Raw genomic sequence first — 21,466 nt, 5'->3', positions numbered from 1 at the left:
CACATAATTAGGCTACTTCATCCAGATTTTGTAATTATGACATCTTTTTTCCTATATACAAGATAAGGTATCTAAAAAATGTTTATTGTTGAATGCAATTTGCTTCCGTACTCATAAGCTAATGGTTCAATAAATATAGTGTGTAACATCTAAAAGGTTTGACTTCCCTCTGCTGGAATTTAAGAGGAATGTGGCTGAACAGTATTAAAGTTGTTAATTTCATGTGAGGCTCCAACATGTATTCTCAGAGATTCAATACAATACAAATCCATTAAATAAAATCATTATTGGCTGTGTTAAATTCCACATTATACTCTTGCCAGTCTTCTTCAATCAAATACCTGTACCAGAGTTTATCACATGACATATTATTAACCTCTTGTGCTGTAGGTCTAGCCTATTAAATCCTCCAAGGCTGTTCTAGGCTGTTATAGATGTACATTCTGATTAAATGAAGTCTCTTACTTCCTTTGCAATTATGTAGTTTGTATACAGAGCATTATAATCAATGCATATTGTGAATATTTCTACCTTGTCTGCGCACTGTGTATTTCTCTCTGCACATCTATTTCCCCTTCATACTTGTGACAGAGAACATGATAACTCACCTTTCCCCCTTCCCCGGCCACCCCGCGCCCTGCTGGCTCGCCCTCTGCCTCGCACAGGGGGAGAGAATGGGACTGAGCCTTCATCAGAGTCCATAGCATCATCAGCAAGCTCATCAAATATATCCAGGTCTGCAGGCTCACGGTGAGCTTTGGCTCTGTTGAAAGCCTGAGAAAGAGAGGGATAAAGCACACACAGTTAGACGCAAGAGACATGACAACATCTTTAACTTTTGTGTATTCATTACTTACTTCTCTGATTTCATTTTCTTCCTCAGTTGTGTTCTTTTTGGAGTCTCTGTATAGCCGGATCTGAAAATGTAAAAACATGCACTCTTACTTAGAAAACTTACAACATCAGTTTCTCCCTACTTCCCATGCCAGCCCCCACTGCCTTACCTCTGTGTCTATATCCTGCTCTGTAATTACTCCTCTGGCCTGGAGGTGGCGCTGTGTCTTCTCTAACTGGTAAGTGATCAGCTCCTCGATGGCGTCTTTCTCATCTTTGTCCACAAACTCCTGAATAGCCTTCCCCATGCCCTGCTCCGTCAGAAGGGACAGCTGCACTGTCTGTGAAGATATGCACACACACACACACACACACACACACACACACGTTTCCAAAGAATAGACGGTTAAAACATATAAGTTAAGACATAAGCGTTAAGAATGTAAATCTGTGTGTGTACAGCACCTGTTCGGCTGCCTCAAAGTACTGTTTGACCAGGTCCTCCACTCTCAAACCCTCAACTGCTGTGGTTTTTAACAGTTTGCTGTAGTCAACATTGACATCATCTAAGAAGCACAAAGATTGAAGCATGTCAAGTAAACAATACTATACGTCAACCCTTTAGTGAATACTGTAGATCCATAGCACTAAATTTAGTCTGTGTCAGACCTTTGATATCCTCCTTTTGCTCTCGGTGTCTAAGAAAGTGAATGAGGTCTTTTGGGTTGGCTATGCGGTCCACAAACTTCTGACTGAAGCGAGAAGTGTTGAACGTCTCAAAGCCTCCACTGTAGTCCACCTGGGGAAGGGAACGAAGGGGACGAATTTGAATGTGTAGCGTGAATATGGAGGCGTTCGGCCACGCTGCAAGTGTGTACATCTTACCCTGAGGCGAATAAGAGGTTTCTCTGGAGTGAGAGGACAGCCGAGTCTTTCTCTTTCAGCTTCTTCTAACATCTCTGTGACCTTAAGAATTACAGAAAGAGAGAAAGGGGGGACATATGAGGATCAAGAGGGGTAAGATGGCTGATGAACAGATGAAAGACTGGCCCTGTATGTTTGTCGGAGTGTTACCTTTGCATAACACAAGCTCTCCACCTTCTTAGTGACCTGGGGTGTATCAGGTGTGAAGAGGTCTTGGTAGTCAGCCAGCACTACATCCTGAATGAAGAACTGACGCGCCGTCTTAAGGGGGATCTTTTGCAGGTTCATCTTACGACCCTTCACCCTCAGCAGCCCTATGTGCCTAGATCCACACAAACAGGGTGTTTTGGTTACTTTATCACTTTAAAACATGCTCTGAATATTGAGCTTACTATCCATTGTGTATGTGTGTCTGTGTTCTTGTGCGTTAATTTTTACTTCTTTGCTGCCTCTCCAGGGGACAGGGAGGTGGCTACAGAGCTGCCAGGCTGTGTCACGTAGAAGAGCTGCTGTTCATTTCTGGTCGGTGTTATCAAGCACTCATGCTCGTGACCCCACACGACCAAGTCAAGAAATTCATCCAGAAACTGCTCAGGAATGTAGTTAGTGGGTCCGTGCTTGCTCCTAGGAAAAAAAAACACAGAGAGAAAATAAATATTAAACGAATAAGATGAAACACGAAAATACAGCAGTCATAAAATTAATAACTAAACCGAGCTTTGTGAGGTAGTGCAGTAAAGATTTACAATCCCCAATGCATGTAGAACATATAAAGCTATTATTCACCCTCTTTAAAAAAAACAATGTAGATTTTTCACCACCAAAACTTCCCTCTCCCGCACGCATATTCTAATCTGTCGAAGGACATAGTGTGAGATACATGGACATACAGTATGACAGTCTGGCACGTATATCTAATGTTGTCGCATTTGGTAGTGTATGACAAAAATTTACAGCTCTTCCCTCCCAGTGGGTCAGACTTTCCTACAACATACAGTACAAACGCATGCGCACACCTGTTCTGGTGGATGGTGAAGAGGTTAAACCATTCATCTTGGTCTTCTTTGGGGCGAAGCATCGTTACCTGGTTGTTGACAAACATCCTGTACAAGCGCTCATCTGGGATGGAGCCTACACACACACGCACGCGCACACAACTTAGAATAAAACAACAATTCCTATTTTTATAAATCATGGAAGAATGCGTACAAAGATTACACAAAACACACTTACCAAGACCATACAAGGCTAGCTTGGTGCTGCCTTTCTGCATGAGGATGGGACTAATCTCTATCCGCTCCACTGACTGGGAATGACCAAAGTGATTGACAAGACCAGAAGCACTTAGCAGGTCCAACGCACACAAACCTTCAGCCTTGAGGGGGGGAAAAGTATAAATGACATTAAAACAAGCATACAGGAACAACGAAACAGAGGCAAACTCTTTCATATTAAGATCTTGTGTTGTGTGTGTGATAATTTTCTTTTATGTTGGAAGCAACTCACCCCAGTTGGGTCATCATGGTTACCGTGAATGCTGAATGCAGGAATAGAGATGTTCAGGTTTTCATCCTGATAGTTTACCCAGGGGAACCTACAGCACATCATGCAAACAACATTAATATAACATTCACTGAACAAGAACATAATGTTTTGTAAGAATGACCACGCAAAAGCAGCGATACTGACTGGGTTGTGTTGAAGTTGATCGTCTGGTCACTGAGAATGTTGAAGTGTATGGGCGTGTCTCCCATGCAGTATTTTCTTAGCATAGTGATGCAGTTGTGGAGGCATCGTCGTGATGGCTTGTTCTCATGGAACAAATCACCACCCAGCAGGATGAAGTCAACCTGCAAGCAAACAAATAAGCAAAAAGAAAGCAGCAGGAGTTTTAGAACAGGTAGACTCTGGGATGTCCATTCAAGCACACATAGATCAGTTTGATTTACTGTTTTCATCCATGTGACCATCATACATACACACATACATCAGCTTGCTCGCACCTGATTTGTCTTGGCACATTTCAGGATCTCATCCAGTGTGTTATAAGTGTCATTGCCACGGATAGCATCCTTCTCGAGGTAACCAAGGTGAATATCTGTGGCGATCAGGATCTTGAAGGTATGCTCATCATCCCTAGAAAGACAGCACACAAACAGTCGTTTAAAAGATCTCATCTACTAGATTATTCTGAATCAGGATCGAAAATTAGCATCCGTAACTTGCTAGACTGCACTGTAGATTGCCTAGATGCAAAGATTATTTATTTAGATAGATTTCAGGAGTTCTGTTAAAATCCAACAATCACAATCACAAAATATTTGGCATAAAAGTAATAATTTAAACAAACTCACAAGGTGCTCTCCGACGACATGATGCTGTGGGATGATGGGATATCTGTTTACACCCGACAGGTGGTCAGCAAAAGACCTCCCTGCACACAATCCAGTGACGTTATATTTAGCGCTGGACCTCTTGTCGAAAAGTTACAGAGGTTATTATGCGACACATTACAGAGATGCTAACGTTACAAAATATCACAAGGACTGCGTTAACGTTACATATGCTACAGCTAATACAAATGGTGATTACGTTTGAGCTTGGGAGTCAGTAAGTTAAAAAAATCATGAAAGCATTATTGTCAGGGTTTACAAAACAAAAGCCATGTTAATAAACTCGGTCACCAAACAATATATTTTACGAGACATTATAATACATTGTGTTTTATTATATGAGTCTATCTAATAATCAGCTCGTAAATTAGTAGCTAACTGTAACTTGTAGCTAACTGAATGGCATGTTACTGCGAGAATGGCGAGTTAAAGTTAACGTAACGTTAGCTTTTACTTGTGCTAAAAAGCAAGTTGTCAACGCGATATTAGCTAACACGAACTTAACTTATGTTTACATATAGGTTGCGTCTAACCTACAAGTAATGTGTATGTTAAACGTTAGTATTTGTTGTGTATGCTATAACGTACAACGTGGAGGAAATATTGCATGCCACCCACCTCCTCTTCAGTCCCAGAATTGGTAAACTTACCATAAAAATCCCGGCAAGTCTTGCAAACGCTCTCCCCGCCCCTCACAGATAGCTCAGAGTTATTGTAGTTTTTTCTGAAGCATCACCGTTCTGAACTGCAGAATCTCTGCGGAAGGAAAACTACACTTCCGGTAAGCAAGTGGTATACGTCTGTTTTAATGATAAAGGCGTACCGATCTAGCTAAAACGTCAAATATAACGTTGATGTGGATGCCAGCAGCGCCTGACGGGCCAGGCTGGGATATATATCATTCAAACCTCTCACAAACGCAGGATTATGCTTGTTTGTCAAGTGATGTTTTCTTTACACAACCCATAGTACCACTGACAGCTCTAGAAATGGCGCATAGCGAGCAGGCTGTCAGTCATAATTAAAAAGGCACTGGCTGTAGTTTTACTTTTAAAAAAGCATATTTATCGCAGTTTGGTCCCTGGTTCAGCACAAGCGAGGCAGACTGGATTGGCTGCATTTCAATGGAGACTCTGTCAAAAACACCCGCTGCGGATGCTGCGCGGAAGAAGGTAGCTTTACCATATTTTGCCTAATTTAACTTAAAAATGAAGAACAAATGCTGCTGGTCGCCGTTTATATTGGCCGTAGAGTTAGCTAGACGAAGACGGAAAGCTACCTAGCAGCAGTTGCTACAACTCGGAACAGCTGATGCTGCAGACCTAGAAAGCACACTGAAGTTTCAACTTAATGTGTTTTATTTGACTTGAGCAGGGAAAACAAATCATGTTGTACCATTCAGTTCAGAGCATGTATGGAAGGTTTTAGCTCATTTATTTCACTTTCTGTACTTAATTTGCTGGTTATTGCTCATGCTGAGAGGCTACTAACTCTACAATATCTCCATTAGGCCTACTGATACTGGTATCATAGTATTGAAGATCCACTATGTCTGTATTATTCGCCAGATACTGTGGTTGCATTCAACATTTACCCCTCTTTCTACAGGTGATCTGTCCACCACCACCACCACCCAGTGGAGTAGTATCTGACAGCCTGTCACTCCCATCTTATAAAGAGTATCCTGTGCACCGTCCCTTCATCAACACACTTGTACATCACACACCCCAAACACGCACACATCAGTCATGTCATCCATTATCACCCAGCAAGGCATTCCCAGAGACCAGCAGCGCAGGTATCTTTAATTTGTATGTGTGTGGCTGGTTGTTTTCCTTTTGCAAAGTTTCCATTCAGGTATTGTGGTGTTTCAGCGCTCCATGGTTACATCATGTGCAACATGATGCCGCACTACTTGAATGTCTCAGCTGCACTGACATCTATTCATTCTTTCACATGATCCTGTCTAAAACTTCCTCTCCTACTCTACTATTCTATTCTACCTGCTTAAACCATGACTATAATCTAAATATCTTTGAAAGCTATCAGGATATCTCCATATGCTACACATTCTCATAACTAATCTCTCACACATAATCTGTGTGTGTGTGTGTGTGTGTGTGTGTGTGTGTGTGTGTGTGCATGCATGCATGTGTGTAGCGATCTTGTCTGCCTTGAGGAACCTCCAGGAAAAGATCAGGAGGTTGGAGTTGGAGAAAGGACATGCAGCGCTCAGTCTGCACACTATGGGGAAAGATGCATCACGCACACATCTGCAGAGTGATAAAGCCACACAGAGACTCTTAAGTGATCAGACAGACACAGAAAAAGAGATAAGTGGCCCGTCCAACTGCAACCAAGGTGGGTGTATGAATGGGATTTAATAACTTATTGGCAGACATGATTTATTGTTTTACTTTTTATCTCTTCTTTTTTTGTGTGTCTTGTCTCAGTGTGTCATTGTTCTTCTCCACAGTGTTGATCACCCACCTGGCTGCTGCAGAGTCCCGCTGTGTGAAGCTGGAGCGCCAGCTGGATCACATGAGGAGGATGTTGCGCAATGCCAAGGCAGACAGGACCAGCCTGCTCAAACAGCAGGTTAACCCAGTGTTCCTTAGTGCCATAGGATGTGCTATAGATGCTAGGACTTACACAAAAACACTCATGCAACTCATGTGTGAGTAAGTAGACTGGAAGAACTGCATTAATTGTTCTCTACATTTTCAGGTTTCCGTGGAGACAGGAAAGTCAGCTGATCAACAGTCTGACATGGTGTCTGAGCATGCCCAGTTGGAGAAGCTGCAGCGACTGGAGCAGGAGTATCTCAGGCTGACTCGCACACAAAACAATGCAGAGGTGCTCGCAAAGACACAGCGACATGTCAGTTAGAGGAGTCGCTGACTTTGACTACTTAGGTGCCTTGGTCTAAAATATTTCATTTCTGTGAAGACAAAATTGCACAAATTCTGGGGATCAGGATCGCCACATGGGTTCCCAATATACATCTTGAGTCACAATTTCATTAAGGGAGTTAAGAAAACAAAATAAATATGTATTTATTTTGTATATAAATGTAAAAATAAATATTTTTTATATATAAATGTATATATTTGATACAAGATTATTTGATTGTTTCATTTTTCCAAATATCTTGTGAAATGCTGAATGCTTTCATCCTTTCAGGTCTCTGTTTGGGAGGGAAAAGTCACTCTTTTTAACTGCTCGCAACTCATGTCCACACAAAGGCCATAAACCTATGAAGAGGGGTCACAAGCAGACATTGATAGGTTCTAAATGGTCACAAACCAAATTGTGTAGGATAAAAACAATTGATCTATCTCTGGTTCCTCAGATCAGTTTAGAAGTTATAAAAGTGTGGGTGTTTTTCACAAAGCTTATGTTTTAATCTCAAGATGGTAATGACAAGAGGGGGAAAAACTTAAATGCTCTTATGGTTAAATGACATTAAAGATTATTGTGTGTGTCTGAATATGTCAGATAAAGATCCGGGAGCTAGATATGAAACTACAGGAGGAGGAGCACCAAAGAAAGCTGGTTGAGGATAAGGCCAATCAGGTAACTGTGTTTCTCTTTAACTACCATTTTTTTTCCTTGCACTCGCTACAGCTTGTTATGTTTCTTATACCTGAAAGGAAGCTTAGTCTGTTGTTTTACATACAGAGTGCTTGATACTAAATGTACATGTTTCCACACACACAACACTACAAATTATGCATGTATGTATGTATGTGTGGAGATTTACGTTTAGTGTGTTGCTCAGCTGCAGACAGGTTTGGAGGCCAACAGGATACTGCTGCAGTCAGTGTCCCCTTGCCTGTCCACCAGACAGTCCAAAGAGAAGAGGTCCAATTCAAAGGTAAAGACCTTCACAGGGGCAGGTCAGGGTTTTACTAATGTTTGAGCGCACTGAGAATGTTTCTTTCTCTCTTTATGAGTAGATGTTTGAAGCAATGTGACAAGACAGCTGCAGTCAAGTGCTTCGCTATAGTGTTAGTACATCTGTGAGTGTCCTGTTGAATCAAGTAGGAAGGAAGAACATTAAGTGCATTTGTTAGGATATCCTGATACATTTTATATCATAAAAAGCATTAAATGAATGGAAGTTCCATTTTCTCTGCTTTTGTTTCTCACTTTATACTTTATAATAAGTAATAATTAATTTTTTCTCCACTTGATGTCATTATGAAATTAATATTTTTTGTGTGTTTGTCAGAAAAACGAAAAAGTTAAATATTTTGAACAGGAAATGACCGAATCAATACATTTGATAGATTTTCTGATAAGAAAAACAATCCTTAGTTGTGGCTTACTTCTTGCTCCCAAATTAGCACTTTCCTGTGGATCTTACTGTTTGCAGATGTCTTCACTACAGCAGTCGTCCTACACACAGCCACACTATAGATTGAGCTTCAGAGATATACCCTTTGTTGCTGGAACGGTAGTATGGGCATACATCCAGTTATGATTTTAGCATTGGAATAAAATGGTATTTACTGTACTTTTAATGCCTCACTTCTCTTTCTATGGCTCTCTCTGTCTCTCTCCTTGACTCTGTCTCCTCTTCTGCATGACCTTCAGTCAGTAGGCTGCAGCCACTCAGTCCGAGCAAACGTCCAGTCAGTTTTGTCTCTCCTGAAGCGACACCAGCCACACTTCTGCAACTGCCGTGTCCTTTCTAACAGCTACGAGACAGGTAGTCGCAGGCATTCAGACAGTTCCTCTTCCTCTTCTTCCTCCTCCGCTAGCGGGGAAGACCTATCAGAGCTGCTGCAAGCGCTACAGGAGGAGCTGCGACTCATGAGCTTGTGAGTGTAGTGGCATTTGAGCTCTATAAGGAGTGAATTGTTTAGAACAGTGTTACATTTAATTTCTCTGTGCGTGCATGTGTGTGTTTGTTTGCAGGGAGCAGGACGAGTTGATGAGGCAGGTGGAGGCCAGTGTTTCTGAGCAGGAAAGGAAAGAACTTCAGAGGGAGCAGGAGAGGCTGCTGCTGAAAATGGAGAGGAAAGGAGAGCAGATCAGTAAGCTCTACAAACACAAAACACAGGTAGGTTTTCGAACAAAAAACAATTCAGTTCAAGCACAACATAAGCTGCAAAACTAAGCTATTTTATTTAGTGACTCCTTCCCTTTATCTATTCTTGTCTCTCTAGATAAAGAAGTTAAGAAAAGAGGCTACTTCCAGGCGGAGCAGTGGGAATGAGGTGAGGTTGACCACCACAGTGTCCACTAGAGGCCACTCTACTGGAGCAGTCAAAGTCAGACCAGGAGAGAGAAGCAAGAGGAACCTGAGGCTGCTGAGGGACATGAAGGCTCTGCAGACCTCACTACGGACCTGAAACCCACCAGGACAGTGCATTAGGGTAATGTTGTTGCTTTGTACCTATCTATGGCCATTCTTTCAGCATCAACACAGCAACTGACTGATGAACACTACAGAATATGGCACACCAGCCCATCTAAAGCAAGTGTCTGTTAATGATCTTACGACCTATGATCCTTGGGGAAAATATTTGTATATTTTACTGTATTAGGAACAGTGTAACACATCTGGAAAGTGTTTCAAACCAGAACTAAGTTGTCTTGTCAGTCCAGGAAAAGTGCATTTTATGAAAAAAAGGTCCATTTGTTGTCTGGTTAGTCATCTTTTAAAAGAGCGTGCTTTAATTGATGATTGACCTATTACCATTAATACCATTAAAGAAACTTTTTTGTTGATGGAACATGTTGGCTCCAACATCTGCCTGGATTTCTTTACTTGATGTTGAAGTATTTTACCAGCAGAGGGCACAAAAACTCATTGCAACAGCTTAGTTACCTGAGTGGTGGAAAAAGATAGTTGCATTTTCATTTTAGTTTTTCATGTAGTTCTGGGCAGTTTTCTTTTTTTTTTTTAAGGAAGCCAAAATCACATGGTGCTAAATTCATACATTCATGGGACGCTTGATATTTGCAGATTCGTAAATTTAGTGATCGTAGTGGTATGGTAGTGTAAAGAAACTGCAGTGATGAAATCGTTTGATACATATTTCTGCAGTTTGATTAGCCTAATTAAGTGAAGGACCTAAAATATATAGATACATATTTTGCTCTACTTATTTAACACGACTGAACCCCTTTTGATGTGTCATCTTACAGACGTGTGTGTGTGTATGTGCAGTTGTATGTTATGATCAGAATATTTGTAATTATTTCTACAAGTATATGTTGGGTTAAGACATGACAATAAAGGTTTATCTACTTTTGAGTGAAATTGTATTTCTCTGAGAAATAAAGTATTTATGTTGGCGAATGACTACAGTTCTGTTTTGTTTGTTTTGGCTTTGTTTTGCTGACAAATGCATCATTTTATTTGGACAACCAGCCATAGCACTGTACTCTGTTTTATTGTTGAAGATATTCCAATGATCCACTGTGCCCTTGTATCTTTACCCTGCTGTGTTGTGATCGAGCTGCTCCTGTTGGGCTCTCTCCTGTTTGAAAGTCTTACCTACGTCTGATGCTGGTAACGTGGAACACCGTAATAACGTCAGACAAGAGAATTTAGCTATATAGCTTCAAGCAAACTGTAAATGAATTCACTGTAAAACAAAGGAATACCCCTGAAATAACAGGCTTTTAATTATTCATTTAGATTTTTCTGGATTCTTTTCTGGTACTTTTTATACTTTCTAACAGGCATTATTTTTTTACTATAACATATTTAATGAATTGTGTGAAATGTGAAGTACAGTGTTTGTTTTTATTGTTATTTTTTATGTTGTGACCGTTTTATTGTAGATACTCTTAACCCCAAACTTGCATGGTCTTGTTTTAAAAAAGGAAAGAAAGCAAAAATGAAATACATTTGAAGAATAGCCTGTGCGTATGTATTGTGGTTGCAAAAAATCAGGAAAATCTTAAATTTAAAACTTTCCCTATGGGCTCCTGTACATCAGATAACCCATAAATACTTTGATTCCCCCAAGATTTAAAATAATTAGTATCCTACAGCCCAATTACCCAGGGAGGTTTTGTTTTCAGTGCCGTTTGTTTGTCTGGCAGCAGGATTACTGAAAAACGACTGGCCCAATTTTCATGAAACTTATTTGAAGGGTGTAACATGGTTCAAGAAAGAACCCATTGTAGTCTGTAAGGGATCCATAGCAAAAAAGAAATAAATTAATATTTCTATTGTTGCTTTAGAGCATCTATCCTCTCCTCTGCGTGAGGGCGGGTCTCTCTCTCTCTCTCTCTCTCTCTCTCTCTCACACACACACACACACACACGTTGGACAGCAGAGGAGAGAGGCCGAGTTGGAGACAGTGAACCAGTGAAGGTAACGTTAAGAAAACTAAAACGTGTGAAAAGTTGTTAGTTACAGCTGGTTAGTAAAATGAGGTAGTTCCTCCTGTTTTGTAGGCAGTTGTTGTTGAATCCACAGCGCGCGACTTCCTCTGAACAAGCTCTAACTGGACTGCTGGCCTTGGCGGAGGTCTGCGCCTTCCGAGTGCCCGTGATTTTGGAAAGATGCTTAACAATTGTCGCACACCCTTGTAGAGCTACTAATAGCCTATATAAAATAGTGCAGTCAAAGTATTTTGGCAGGTTAATAATAAAATATATTATATTTAATTGGCAGTGTATTTCTTGTGCGTAGTTATTCGTAGCTTTATTAGTGTGTTAAATGTTCGCCAACCATTGATTTCAGCACCAGGCTGGTCTGGGCAGCTCCTCATGGAAGAACACTCATTCAACAATGTGTCTTTATCTACCTCTGCCAGTCTCCATACACGTGCAGCCTAAAGCTTTGGGTTTCTTCCAGTCGGTGGGGACATCATCCAGGGTTTATGATTGGATTGATGGCGTAGAGAGCGAGAACGAGGATACTCTGAAGGACAACGAGTCTGGTGGACAAACTGTGCTGTAAACGTTACTAGAGATATGGTAGGCCTATGCTGAATTTGTTATGTTTTGGTTGCTTTATAAGTTGCCCAACTTTCAATAGACCCAGTATTTAAAAAGCCTGCATATTAACGTATTTGTCTTCTACAGTATGGATTTATTAACACTTGTTTGAAATCGCTGGTGGTTGAAACGTTTGGCGAGGAGACGTGGATCAAGCTCAGGTAAAAGAACATTTCTATTTACTGTATTTACACATTTGTTACAAGGCTTAGTTAAAATCACTGCCGATTACTTTGTGTAGCCTGTATCCAATAAATAATGCATTACCGTTAGAGGTTATTTTTTTCAAATCAACATAGCCTATCTTCTTCCATTTTTTATTCTCTTTATCATATACACAATAACAATAAATCCATTCTCTTCCCAAAATCATCTCCATCATGAACAGGGATGAAGCAGGAGTCCAGGACACTTTCCTGACACATGAAGTCTACAAAGACGAAATCACTATGCAGTTAATAGCAGAAGCCTGCAAGCTTCTAGGTAAATGGATTATGTGTGTTGTCACCTTTCAGAAAATATTGGTCAGTTTTAATATTGGTCATATTATCCTGCTTTTGTTTTGTTTTTGTTTTGTTTGGCAGGAGTGAAGCCGGAGGTTGTCTTGAGGCAGTTTGGAGTATACTTCTTTGAGTTCTGCAAACGCTCGGGCTATGATCACATGCTGCGGACACTGGGAGGCAATTTAGTTGAATTCACGGAGAACTTGGATGCACTTCATAGCTACCTCTCCCTCTCTTACAAGGTGCCAAATCTCAGGCCTCTCTCCTTGACTCTGTCTCCTCTTCTGCATGACCTTCAGTCAGTAGGCTGCAGCCACTCAGTCCGAGCAAACGTCCAGTCAGTTTTGTCTCTCCTGAAGCGACACCAGCCACACCTCTGCAACTGCCGTGTCCTTTCTAACAGCTACGAGACAGGTAGTCGCAGGCATTCAGACAGTTCCTCTTCCTCTTCTTCCTCCTCCGCTAGCGGGGAAGACCTATCAGAGCTGCTGCAAGCGCTACAGGAGGAGCTGCGACTCATGAGCTTGTGAGTGTAGTGGCATTTGAGCTCTATAAGGAGTGAATTGTTTAGAACAGTGTTACATTTAATTTCTCTGTGCGTGCATGTGTGTGTTTGTTTGCAGGGAGCAGGACGAGTTGATGAGGCAGGTGGAGGCCAGTGTTTCTGAGCAGGAAAGGAAAGAACTTCAGAGGGAGCAGGAGAGGCTGCTGCTGAAAATGGAGAGGAAAGGAGAGCAGATCAGTAAGCTCTACAAACACAAAACACAGGTAGGTTTTCGAACAAAAAACAATTCAGTTCAAGCACAACATAAGCTGCAAAACTAAGCTATTTTATTTAGTGACTCCTTCCCTTTATCTATTCTTGTCTCTCTAGATAAAGAAGTTAAGAAAAGAGGCTACTTCCAGGCGGAGCAGTGGGAATGAGGTGAGGTTGACCACCACAGTGTCCACTAGAGGCCACTCTACTGGAGCAGTCAAAGTCAGACCAGGAGAGAGAAGCAAGAGGAACCTGAGGCTGCTGAGGGACATGAAGGCTCTGCAGACCTCACTACGGACCTGAAACCCACCAGGACAGTGCATTAGGGTAATGTTGTTGCTTTGTACCTATCTATGGCCATTCTTTCAGCATCAACACAGCAACTGACTGATGAACACTACAGAATATGGCACACCAGCCCATCTAAAGCAAGTGTCTGTTAATGATCTTACGACCTATGATCCTTGGGGAAAATATTTGTATATTTTACTGTATTAGGAACAGTGTAACACATCTGGAAAGTGTTTCAAACCAGAACTAAGTTGTCTTGTCAGTCCAGGAAAAGTGCATTTTATGAAAAAAAGGTCCATTTGTTGTCTGGTTAGTCATCTTTTAAAAGAGCGTGCTTTAATTGATGATTGACCTATTCTTTACAAATACCATTAAAGAAACTTTTTTGTTGATGGAGCATGTTGGCTCCAACATCTGCCTGGATTTCTTTACTTGATGTTGAAGTATTTTACCAGCAGAGGGCACAAAAACTCATTGCAACAGCTTAGTTACCTGAGTGCTGGAAAAAGATAGTTGCATTTTCATTTTAGTTTTTCATGTAGTTCTGGGCAGTTTACTTTTTTTTTTTTTAAGGAAGCCAAAATCACATGGTGCTAAATTCATACATTCATGGGACGCTTGATATTTGCAGATTCGTAAATTTAGTGATCGTAGTGGTATGGTAGTGTAAAGAAACTGCAGTGATGAAATCGTTTGATACATATTTCTGCAGTTTGATTAGCCTAATTAAGTGAAGGACCTAAAATATATAGATACATATTTTGCTCTACTTATTTAACACGACTGAACCCCTTTTGATGTGTCATCTTACAGACGTGTGTGTGTGTGCAGTTGTATGTTATGATCAGAATATTTGTAATTATTTCTACAAGTATATGTTGGGTTAAGACATGACAATAAAGGTTTATCTACTTTTGAGTGAAATTGTATTTCTCTGAGAAATAAAGTATTTATGTTGGCGAATGACTACAGTTCTGTTTTGTTTGTTTTGGCTTTGTTTTGCTGACAAATGCATCATTTTATTTGGACAACCAGCCATAGCACTGTACTCTGTTTTATTGTTGAAGATATTCCAATGATCCACTATTCCCTTGTATCTTTACCCTGCTGTGTGGTGATCGAGCTGCTCCTGTTGGGCTCTCTCCTGTTTGAAAGTCTTACCTACGTCTGATGCTGGTAACGTGGAACACCGTAATAACGTCAGAACAAGATTATAACTTTTTTACCACTATCTTCAGGCTTTATGCTTCACTAAACTATTTAAGACTGAATTTAGCTATATAGCTTCAAGCAAACTGTAAATGAATTCACTGTAAAACAAAGGAATACCCCTGAAATGACAGGCTTTTAATTATTCATTTAGATTTTTCTGGATTCTTTTCTGGTACTTTTTATACTTTCTAACAGGCATTATTTTTTTTCTATAACATATTTAATGAATTGTGTGAAATGTGAAGTACAGTGTTTGTTTTTATTGTTATTTTTTATGTGTGGTGTTTTATTGTAGATACTCTTAACCCCAAACTTGCATGGTCTTGTTTTAAAAAAGGTAAGAAAGCAAAAATGACATACATTTGAAGAATAGCCTGTGCGTATGTATTGTGGTTGCAAAAAATCGGGAAAATCTTAAATTTAAAACTTTCCCTATGGGCTCCTGTACATCAGATAACCCATAAATACTTTGATTCCCCCAAGATTTAAAATAATTAGTATCCTACAGCCCAATTACCCAGGGAGGTTTTGTTTTCAGTGCCGTTTGTTTGTCTGGCAGCAGGATTACTGAAAAACGACTGGCCCAATTTTCATGAAACTTATTTGAAGGGTGTAACATGGTTCAAGGAAGAACCCATTGTAGTCTGTAAGGGATCCATAGCAAAAAGAAATAAATTAATATTTCTATTGTTGCTTTAGAGCATCTATCCTCTCCTCTGCGTGAGGGCGGGTCTCTCTCTCTCTCTCTCTCTCACACACACACACACACACGTTGGACAGCAGAGGAGAGAGGCCGAGTTGGAGACAGTGAACCAGTGAAGGTAACGTTAAGAAAACTAAAACGTGGGAAAAGTTGTTAGTTACAGCTGGTTAGTAAAATGAGGTAGTTCCTCCTGTTTTGTAGGCAGTTGTTGTTGAATCCACAGCGCGCGACTTCCTCTGAACAAGCTCTAACTGGACTGCTGGCCTTGGCGGAGGTCTGCGCCTTCCGAGTGCCCGTGATTTTGGAAAGATGCTTAACAATTGTCGCACACCCTTGTAGAGCTACTAATAGCCTATATAAAATAGTGCAGTCAAAGTATTTTGGCAGGTTAATAATAAAATATATTATATTTAATTGGCAGTGTATTTCTTGTGCGTAGTTATTCGTAGCTTTATTAGTGTGTTAAATGTTCGCCAACCATTGATTTCAGCACCAGGCTGGTCTGGGCAGCTCCTCATGGAAGAACACTCATTCAACAATGTGTCTTTATCTACCTCTGCCAGTCTCCATACACGTGCAGCCTAAAGCTTTGGGTTTCTTCCAGTCGGTGGGGACATCATCCAGGGTTTATGATTGGATTGATGGCGTAGAGAGCGAGAACGAGGATACTCTGAAGGACAACGAGTCTGGTGGACAAACTGTGCTGTAAACGTTACTAGAGATATGGTAGGCCTATGCTGAATTTGTTATGTTTTGGTTGCTTTATAAGTTGCCCAACTTTCAATAGACCCAGTATTTAAAAAGCCTGCATATTAACGTATTTGTCTTCTACAGTATGGATTTATTAACACTTGTTTGAAATCGCTGGTGGTTGAAACGTTTGGCGAGGAGACGTGGATCAAGCTCAGGTAAAAGAACATTTCTATTTACTGTATTTACACATTTGTTACAAGGCTTAGTTAAAATCACTGCCGATTACTTTGTGTAGCCTGTATCCAATAAATAATGCATTACCGTTAGAGGTTATTTTTTTCAAATCAACATAGCCTATCTTCTTCCATTTTTTATTCTCTTTATCATATACACAATAACAATAAATCCATTCTCTTCCCAAAATCATCTCCATCATGAACAGGGATGAAGCAGGAGTCCAGGACACTTTCCTGACACATGAAGTCTACAAAGACGAAATCACTATGCAGTTAATAGCAGAAGCCTGCAAGCTTCTAGGTAAATGGATTATGTGTGTTGTCACCTTTCAGAAAATATTGGTCAGTTTTAATATTGGTCATATTATCCTGCTTTTGTTTTGTTTTTGTTTTGTTTGGCAGGAGTGAAGCCGGAGGTTGTCTTGAGGCAGTTTGGAGTATACTTCTTTGAGTTCTGCAAACGCTCGGGCTATGATCACATGCTGCGGACACTGGGAGGCAATTTAGTTGAATTCACGGAGAACTTGGATGCACTTCATAGCTACCTCTCCCTCTCTTACAAGGTGCCAAATCTCAGGCCTTTTTCAGTGGTCTTTATTTATCTTGTTTTTCTTATTTTATGTAGAAGACTGTGGTTTATTATTCATTGTGTCATTCTTGCAGGAAATGAATGCACCATCATTTCGGGTGGAGAAGAACCCCGATAATACCATGCTTCTCCACTATTATTCAGACCGCAGAGGACTCTGCCAAATTGTTCCTGGTAATTAAAAACACATCCTCTAGAATAAGTGTCTTATCTGTTCATCTGTGTCCTTTTGTATTATTGTATTATTTTCATAATTATGCAACTGTTTGACTGACTTTCTGATTAGTGAAATTGACCATGCAGTCACTCTCGCTCTCTTTTGCAGGTATCATTGGAGCTGTTGCTAAAGATTTTTTTAACAGTGAGATATCAATGGAGATTGTCGACCAGCTAGAGGAGCTGGAGAGAACTGGGAAGAAGGAGCATGTGGTTTTCCTGGTGACACAGTGGCCAGCTGTGGCAGCTGGGTCCAGTGTAGTCAGCAGTAAAACTGGGCCTTTTCCAAGAACCCAATCCCTCCAGCAGTTGGTAAACCACCATAATACCATGATCGGGATTAAAAAGGTTAGATTAACGATCTGTTCTCCAAGTTCTGTATGTAACAATAACAATGTTATTTTATAAAGCTATACATAAACTGTGTATAGACTAAGAGCTACTGTGGAGAATATAAGCCATAACAATAAACGTGCTGATTCTGGTGAAATTCCAAATCTGAGCCTCTCTGTGTCCTCAGCCTCTTCATCACAAGAGATCCAGTGTCAGTTTCTCGGTGCATAGGAGTCACTGGGACACAATTAGGGCGCTGGTTTGCCTCGGAAAAGGTACAGTACAGATAAACATACATACAAACCTCGGACCAACAGGTTGAGCCAGTAGTAGACAGCAGAACTCAAATTGTATCCGAGGCCGGCAACAGGAGTCACACACCTGCAGGTACCTGTACATGTGTGTCTTTATTTGCAAAGTTACAAACTCTTAAACCCTTTGTCTCACTTGACAGGCAAACTGCTGAGGGGTTTTGAGCCAGTGTACCCGACAACCCTAAACATTGATCTGAAGACTTTCTGCCATGCTTTCCCTTTTCATATAGTCTTCGATGAGCAGGTACATGTTCAAATCACAAAGTATACAGTATATTAGAAAGGCTTTGTAAATCTTCTAGTATGTGGACCACACAAGCCTATCTGAAAATATGTTATTACTGGATCAAACTAAATTCACTTGGTGGATCCTGGTTGTGTCTGAGGCAGCTGGTGGTGCACCAGGCAGGGGTGAACCTCCAGAGGATTGTCCCCGGGCTCCAGACGATGAACATCCACCTGGACCTTTACTTCAGCATTATGCATCCTGAAGTCACCTTCACCATCTCCAGCATCAGGAAGTTCATCAACAGCCACTTTGTCCTTCAGACACGCAGGGAGATGATGCCAGAAGCGTGGAGGGACAGGCCCATGCTGCAGCTCAGAGGTGGAGGACAAAACAAAAGTATACATTGTCTACCTTGAGCAAATAGAAGACGTCTTTATGTTTGCTCCACGTAGGTCAGATGATCTGGATGCCCTCTATGGACTGCATGCTCTATCAAGCTTCTCCTCTGCTGAGAAGCCTCCAAGAGCTGGAGGAGAGGGACATGCACATTTCTGACATTGCACCCCACGACGTCACCCGCGACCTCATCCTGCTCAATCAGCAGCGACTGGCCGAGATGGAGCTGTCCAATCAGCTGGAGAAGAAGAAAGAGGAGCTCCGCCTCCTGTCTCAGCACCTGGAGGAGGAGAAGAAGAAGACAGAAATCCTGCTGTACGCCATGTTGCCCAAACATGTCGCCAACCAGTTGAAGGAGGGCAAGACAGTGGAAGCAGGTTATTGGAGTGCAAATGCTATAAAAAAAATATTAGCATTTGCGTGTATGGCTAATATGACTGCTTTGTGTCTTTATGCATGTGTTTGTATATCCTACAGGAGAATTTAAAGAGTGCACCATACTGTTCAGTGACGTGGTGACCTTCACTGATATCTGCTCCCTGTGTGAACCCATCCAAATTGTCCTTATGCTTAACTCCATGTACCTCCGATTTGACCGACTCACAACTGTGCACGATGTTTACAAGGTACACACAGAACATAAGAGCCTGTTGACATAGATATTAAAGGAACAATCATTTGTACGTTTATTGTTACCTCATCAATGGAGGGTAGACGTGTAGTGGAAAGACTTTATGTCAATTGTCTGACCAAATTGACAGTGCCAGTGTGTATGTGTGGTGCTTCCCAGGTTGAGACCATAGGGGACGCCTATATGGTGGTAGGTGGAGTGCCCATACCTGTTTCCAGCCATGCTGAGAGGGTGGCCAACTTCGCCCTGGGTATGATCTTGGCTGCCAAGGAGGTTATTAACCCTATCACAGGAGGACCTATTCAGGTGCAAGAATGTTTGTACTGCATTTCTCTAATACACAGTGGTAGAATAACTAAGGGCATTTACTCAAGTACTGTACTTGAGTTTAAATTTAAGGTACATCTATTTGAGTATTTCCATTTTATGATGCGTTATAATTGTACTGGAACACATTTCAGAGGGAAATATTGCACTTTTTACTCCATATACAGTATATATTTGACAGGTATGATTACTAGTTATTTTGTAGATTTTACACACAAAACATCTTATCATCTGATCATTTAGTATGTACGATTACAGATTTAACCACCCAGTACCATATTAAATTGTCAAATTAGCAACAACATTAAAGAATACTTCAATATTAATAAATCAATGATAATGATCCAATTACATAAAAATCCTATAAAACTTATAGGAATCATTCTGCATAATTAAACTTTGATGTTTTAAGTACATTTTGTTTCTAATTGTGTAGTTCAACTACTTTTGCTGGACTTTTACTTATAATTAAGCATTTTTATAGTGTGGTATTGCTACTTTTATTTTAGTAACTTATTTGAATACTTCTTTCATCTATGTATGTGTGTCAAGGATTAAACCAAAATAATTGTTTACTTTTATGCAAGAAATATGTTTTGTTCTGTTCTGTCCTAACGCAGCTTCTGTTATACGGCTTGTTGTATTACTGTAGATCCGTGTGGGTCTCCACAGTGGTCCTGTACTGGCAGGTGTAGTTGGGGAGAAGATGCCTCGCTACTGTCTGTTCGGAGACACAGTCAACACCGCATCTCGCATGGAGAGTCATGGCCTCCCCGACAGGATCCATTTGAGTCCAAATGTCTATCAGTGAGGACACACACATTCATGCATGAAAACACGTGGACCACAAACCCTGTGATGCTGTCTTTCTGATTCCCTCTGTCCACATTTCCTAGGGCTTTGGAGAATAAAGGCTTTGCTATCCAGAAGCGAGGGGAGATCGAGGTGAAGGGGAAGGGCAGAATGACCACTTACTTTCTTGAAAGGAACATAAGAGTCAGCAAGCAGCAGATTATGGGTCTCTCAGACCTACAGACTGGGACTAGACAGCAGGACAGCCAGATGAGCTACAACAGACCAGGTCTGTTTGTCTGACAAATTCTTTAAAATTCTGCAGTCTTTATCAGATATACATCCATCGCTTTTTATCTCTCACTCCCTTTTTTTCCTCTGTCGTAGATTTTCAGAGGCAGCGCAGTGATGACCTTTGCTTGATCCCTATGAAATATGGAGATAGCCAGTGTGAACCACCACCGTCATCACATATGTATGAAGCCCAGACCTGCCCATTCCTCAAGCCCAAATACTCAGAGAGCTACGGAAGCCTGCACACCAATCTATCAGAGGAGGGAGCTTTAGACCAGTTAAAATATACAGATGTATTTGGCGCAACAGAAGTCAAATTCACAGAAACAAATATGGATGGCGTAGACAGAGACAACCATGTGGACACAGAGGAACAACAGTTGATTACTAGTGCTGTGGAAACCAACACTCAAAGCAAACACACCCGAACCAACTTCTGTGTGGTGTTGTGAGCTGGTAATTGTAATTACTTGCTGAATGGCTGATTGACTATAAATGATTTATCAACCATGGTGCAGCGTATTTTACATGTACCACTGACAAAACAGTTTTCTTATGGTATCATTTTCGCTATGTATTACATCAGCGAGCTATTCTCCGCACTGTTTTGCCTTAAGCAAAAGCCTGATACATTGTACGTAGCAGATCAAATATATATTAAGTTGACAGTGTATGCTTCCCTTGTAGCTCATGTATCTGACATGCTAAATAATGAATGCATTTGCCCTGTCAGTGATTGACTCCCAATAAATCTTATGAGCACAGAAGGTAAAAATATTCAATTTTCATTTGTTTTCATGCAACATAGTGAAGAATCAACATGCTCACCC

General features: G+C 40.9%; 3 protein-coding genes across 7 annotated transcripts in view; 2 read left to right on the top strand and 1 right to left on the bottom strand.

Annotated features, from left to right (window-relative positions):
• The window catches only part of mre11a (MRE11 homolog A, double strand break repair nuclease), a 32,257-nt gene extending 27,470 nt beyond the window's left edge, over window positions 1-4,787 (bottom strand). For all 3 annotated transcript variants that reach the window (XR_005440524.1, XM_038692713.1, XM_038692714.1), the window contains exons 1-15: window positions 4,770-4,787; window positions 4,113-4,192; window positions 3,762-3,894; window positions 3,448-3,608; window positions 3,265-3,352; window positions 2,992-3,133; window positions 2,775-2,889; window positions 2,197-2,382; window positions 1,909-2,080; window positions 1,720-1,800; window positions 1,504-1,633; window positions 1,300-1,400; window positions 1,005-1,175; window positions 858-917; window positions 609-774 (exon numbers count right to left, since the gene is read on the bottom strand). Coding sequence is in view for 2 of the 3 variants with exons in the window: in XM_038692713.1 (XP_038548641.1) it covers window positions 609-774; window positions 858-917; window positions 1,005-1,175; window positions 1,300-1,400; window positions 1,504-1,633; window positions 1,720-1,800; window positions 1,909-2,080; window positions 2,197-2,382; window positions 2,775-2,889; window positions 2,992-3,133; window positions 3,265-3,352; window positions 3,448-3,608; window positions 3,762-3,894; window positions 4,113-4,132 (1,726 nt within the window). In the remaining variant the exon portion in view is untranslated. The remainder of the gene's footprint in view (window positions 1-608; window positions 775-857; window positions 918-1,004; window positions 1,176-1,299; window positions 1,401-1,503; window positions 1,634-1,719; window positions 1,801-1,908; window positions 2,081-2,196; window positions 2,383-2,774; window positions 2,890-2,991; window positions 3,134-3,264; window positions 3,353-3,447; window positions 3,609-3,761; window positions 3,895-4,112; window positions 4,193-4,769) is intronic.
• A 221-nt stretch (window positions 4,788-5,008) lies between these two features.
• Window positions 5,009-14,642, top strand: cep57 (centrosomal protein 57). 3 transcript variants are annotated; one of them, XM_038692719.1, is made up of 11 exons: window positions 5,009-5,323; window positions 5,760-5,949; window positions 6,312-6,512; window positions 6,628-6,749; window positions 6,879-7,007; window positions 7,650-7,727; window positions 7,933-8,028; window positions 8,530-8,610; window positions 12,923-13,149; window positions 13,247-13,391; window positions 13,498-14,642. In XM_038692719.1, the coding sequence occupies exons 1-11, from the start codon at window positions 5,276-5,278 to the stop codon at window positions 13,681-13,683; spliced, it is 1,503 nt and encodes a 500-aa protein (XP_038548647.1). In that variant the 5' UTR covers window positions 5,009-5,275; the 3' UTR covers window positions 13,684-14,642. The 3 variants fall into 3 exon arrangements, with proteins under 3 accessions (XP_038548647.1, XP_038548645.1, XP_038548646.1); XM_038692717.1 differs by lacking the exons at window positions 12,923-13,149; window positions 13,247-13,391; window positions 13,498-14,642 and adding exons at window positions 8,751-8,977; window positions 9,075-9,219; window positions 9,326-10,472 and having other exon boundaries at window positions 5,011-5,323; window positions 8,530-8,613; XM_038692718.1 differs by lacking the exons at window positions 12,923-13,149; window positions 13,247-13,391; window positions 13,498-14,642 and adding exons at window positions 8,751-8,977; window positions 9,075-9,219; window positions 9,326-10,472 and having other exon boundaries at window positions 5,014-5,323.
• A 1,361-nt stretch (window positions 14,643-16,003) lies between these two features.
• On the top strand, window positions 16,004-21,413 carry LOC119883016 (guanylate cyclase soluble subunit beta-2-like). Its single transcript, XM_038693464.1, has 15 exons — window positions 16,004-16,312; window positions 16,421-16,494; window positions 16,722-16,816; window positions 16,918-17,078; window positions 17,179-17,278; window positions 17,430-17,668; window positions 17,841-17,928; window positions 18,108-18,211; window positions 18,358-18,574; window positions 18,649-18,969; window positions 19,070-19,218; window positions 19,383-19,529; window positions 20,203-20,357; window positions 20,447-20,631; window positions 20,730-21,413. Exons 1-15 carry the CDS (start codon window positions 16,310-16,312, stop codon window positions 21,086-21,088), a joined length of 2,397 nt encoding a protein of 798 aa, XP_038549392.1. The 5' UTR covers window positions 16,004-16,309; the 3' UTR covers window positions 21,089-21,413.
• The last annotated feature ends 53 nt before the right edge of the window (window positions 21,414-21,466 follow it).

This window comes from Micropterus salmoides, unplaced genomic scaffold (assembly GCF_014851395.1).
Source record: "Micropterus salmoides isolate LMB-PRFRI ecotype aquatic unplaced genomic scaffold, ASM1485139v1 Ms_hic_scaffold_3, whole genome shotgun sequence".
Lineage (NCBI taxonomy): Eukaryota > Metazoa > Chordata > Actinopteri > Centrarchiformes > Centrarchidae > Micropterus > Micropterus salmoides.
The sequence above is the reverse complement of the archived record's forward strand: the minus strand, read 5'-3'. Positions and strand labels throughout refer to the sequence as shown.

What these genes read in the sequence shown, in the direction of transcription:
- LOC119883016 (XM_038693464.1), top strand. An exon ending in GCTGGTTTGCCTCGGAAAAG is followed by an intron (nt 17,929 to 18,107) that starts GTACAGTACAGA and finishes CTCACTTGACAG; the next exon opens with GCAAACTGCTGAGGGGTTTT. An exon ending in ATATAGTCTTCGATGAGCAG is followed by an intron (nt 18,212 to 18,357) that starts GTACATGTTCAA and finishes TGTCTGAGGCAG; the next exon opens with CTGGTGGTGCACCAGGCAGG.
- cep57 (XM_038692717.1), top strand. Translation starts at nt 5,276, where the DNA reads ATGGAGACTCTGTCAAAAACACCCGCTGCGGATGCTGCGCGGAAGAAG. An exon ending in CGGATGCTGCGCGGAAGAAG is followed by an intron (nt 5,324 to 5,759) that starts GTAGCTTTACCA and finishes CTCTTTCTACAG; the next exon opens with GTGATCTGTCCACCACCACC. An exon ending in TCTACAAACACAAAACACAG is followed by an intron (nt 9,220 to 9,325) that starts GTAGGTTTTCGA and finishes TTGTCTCTCTAG; the next exon opens with ATAAAGAAGTTAAGAAAAGA.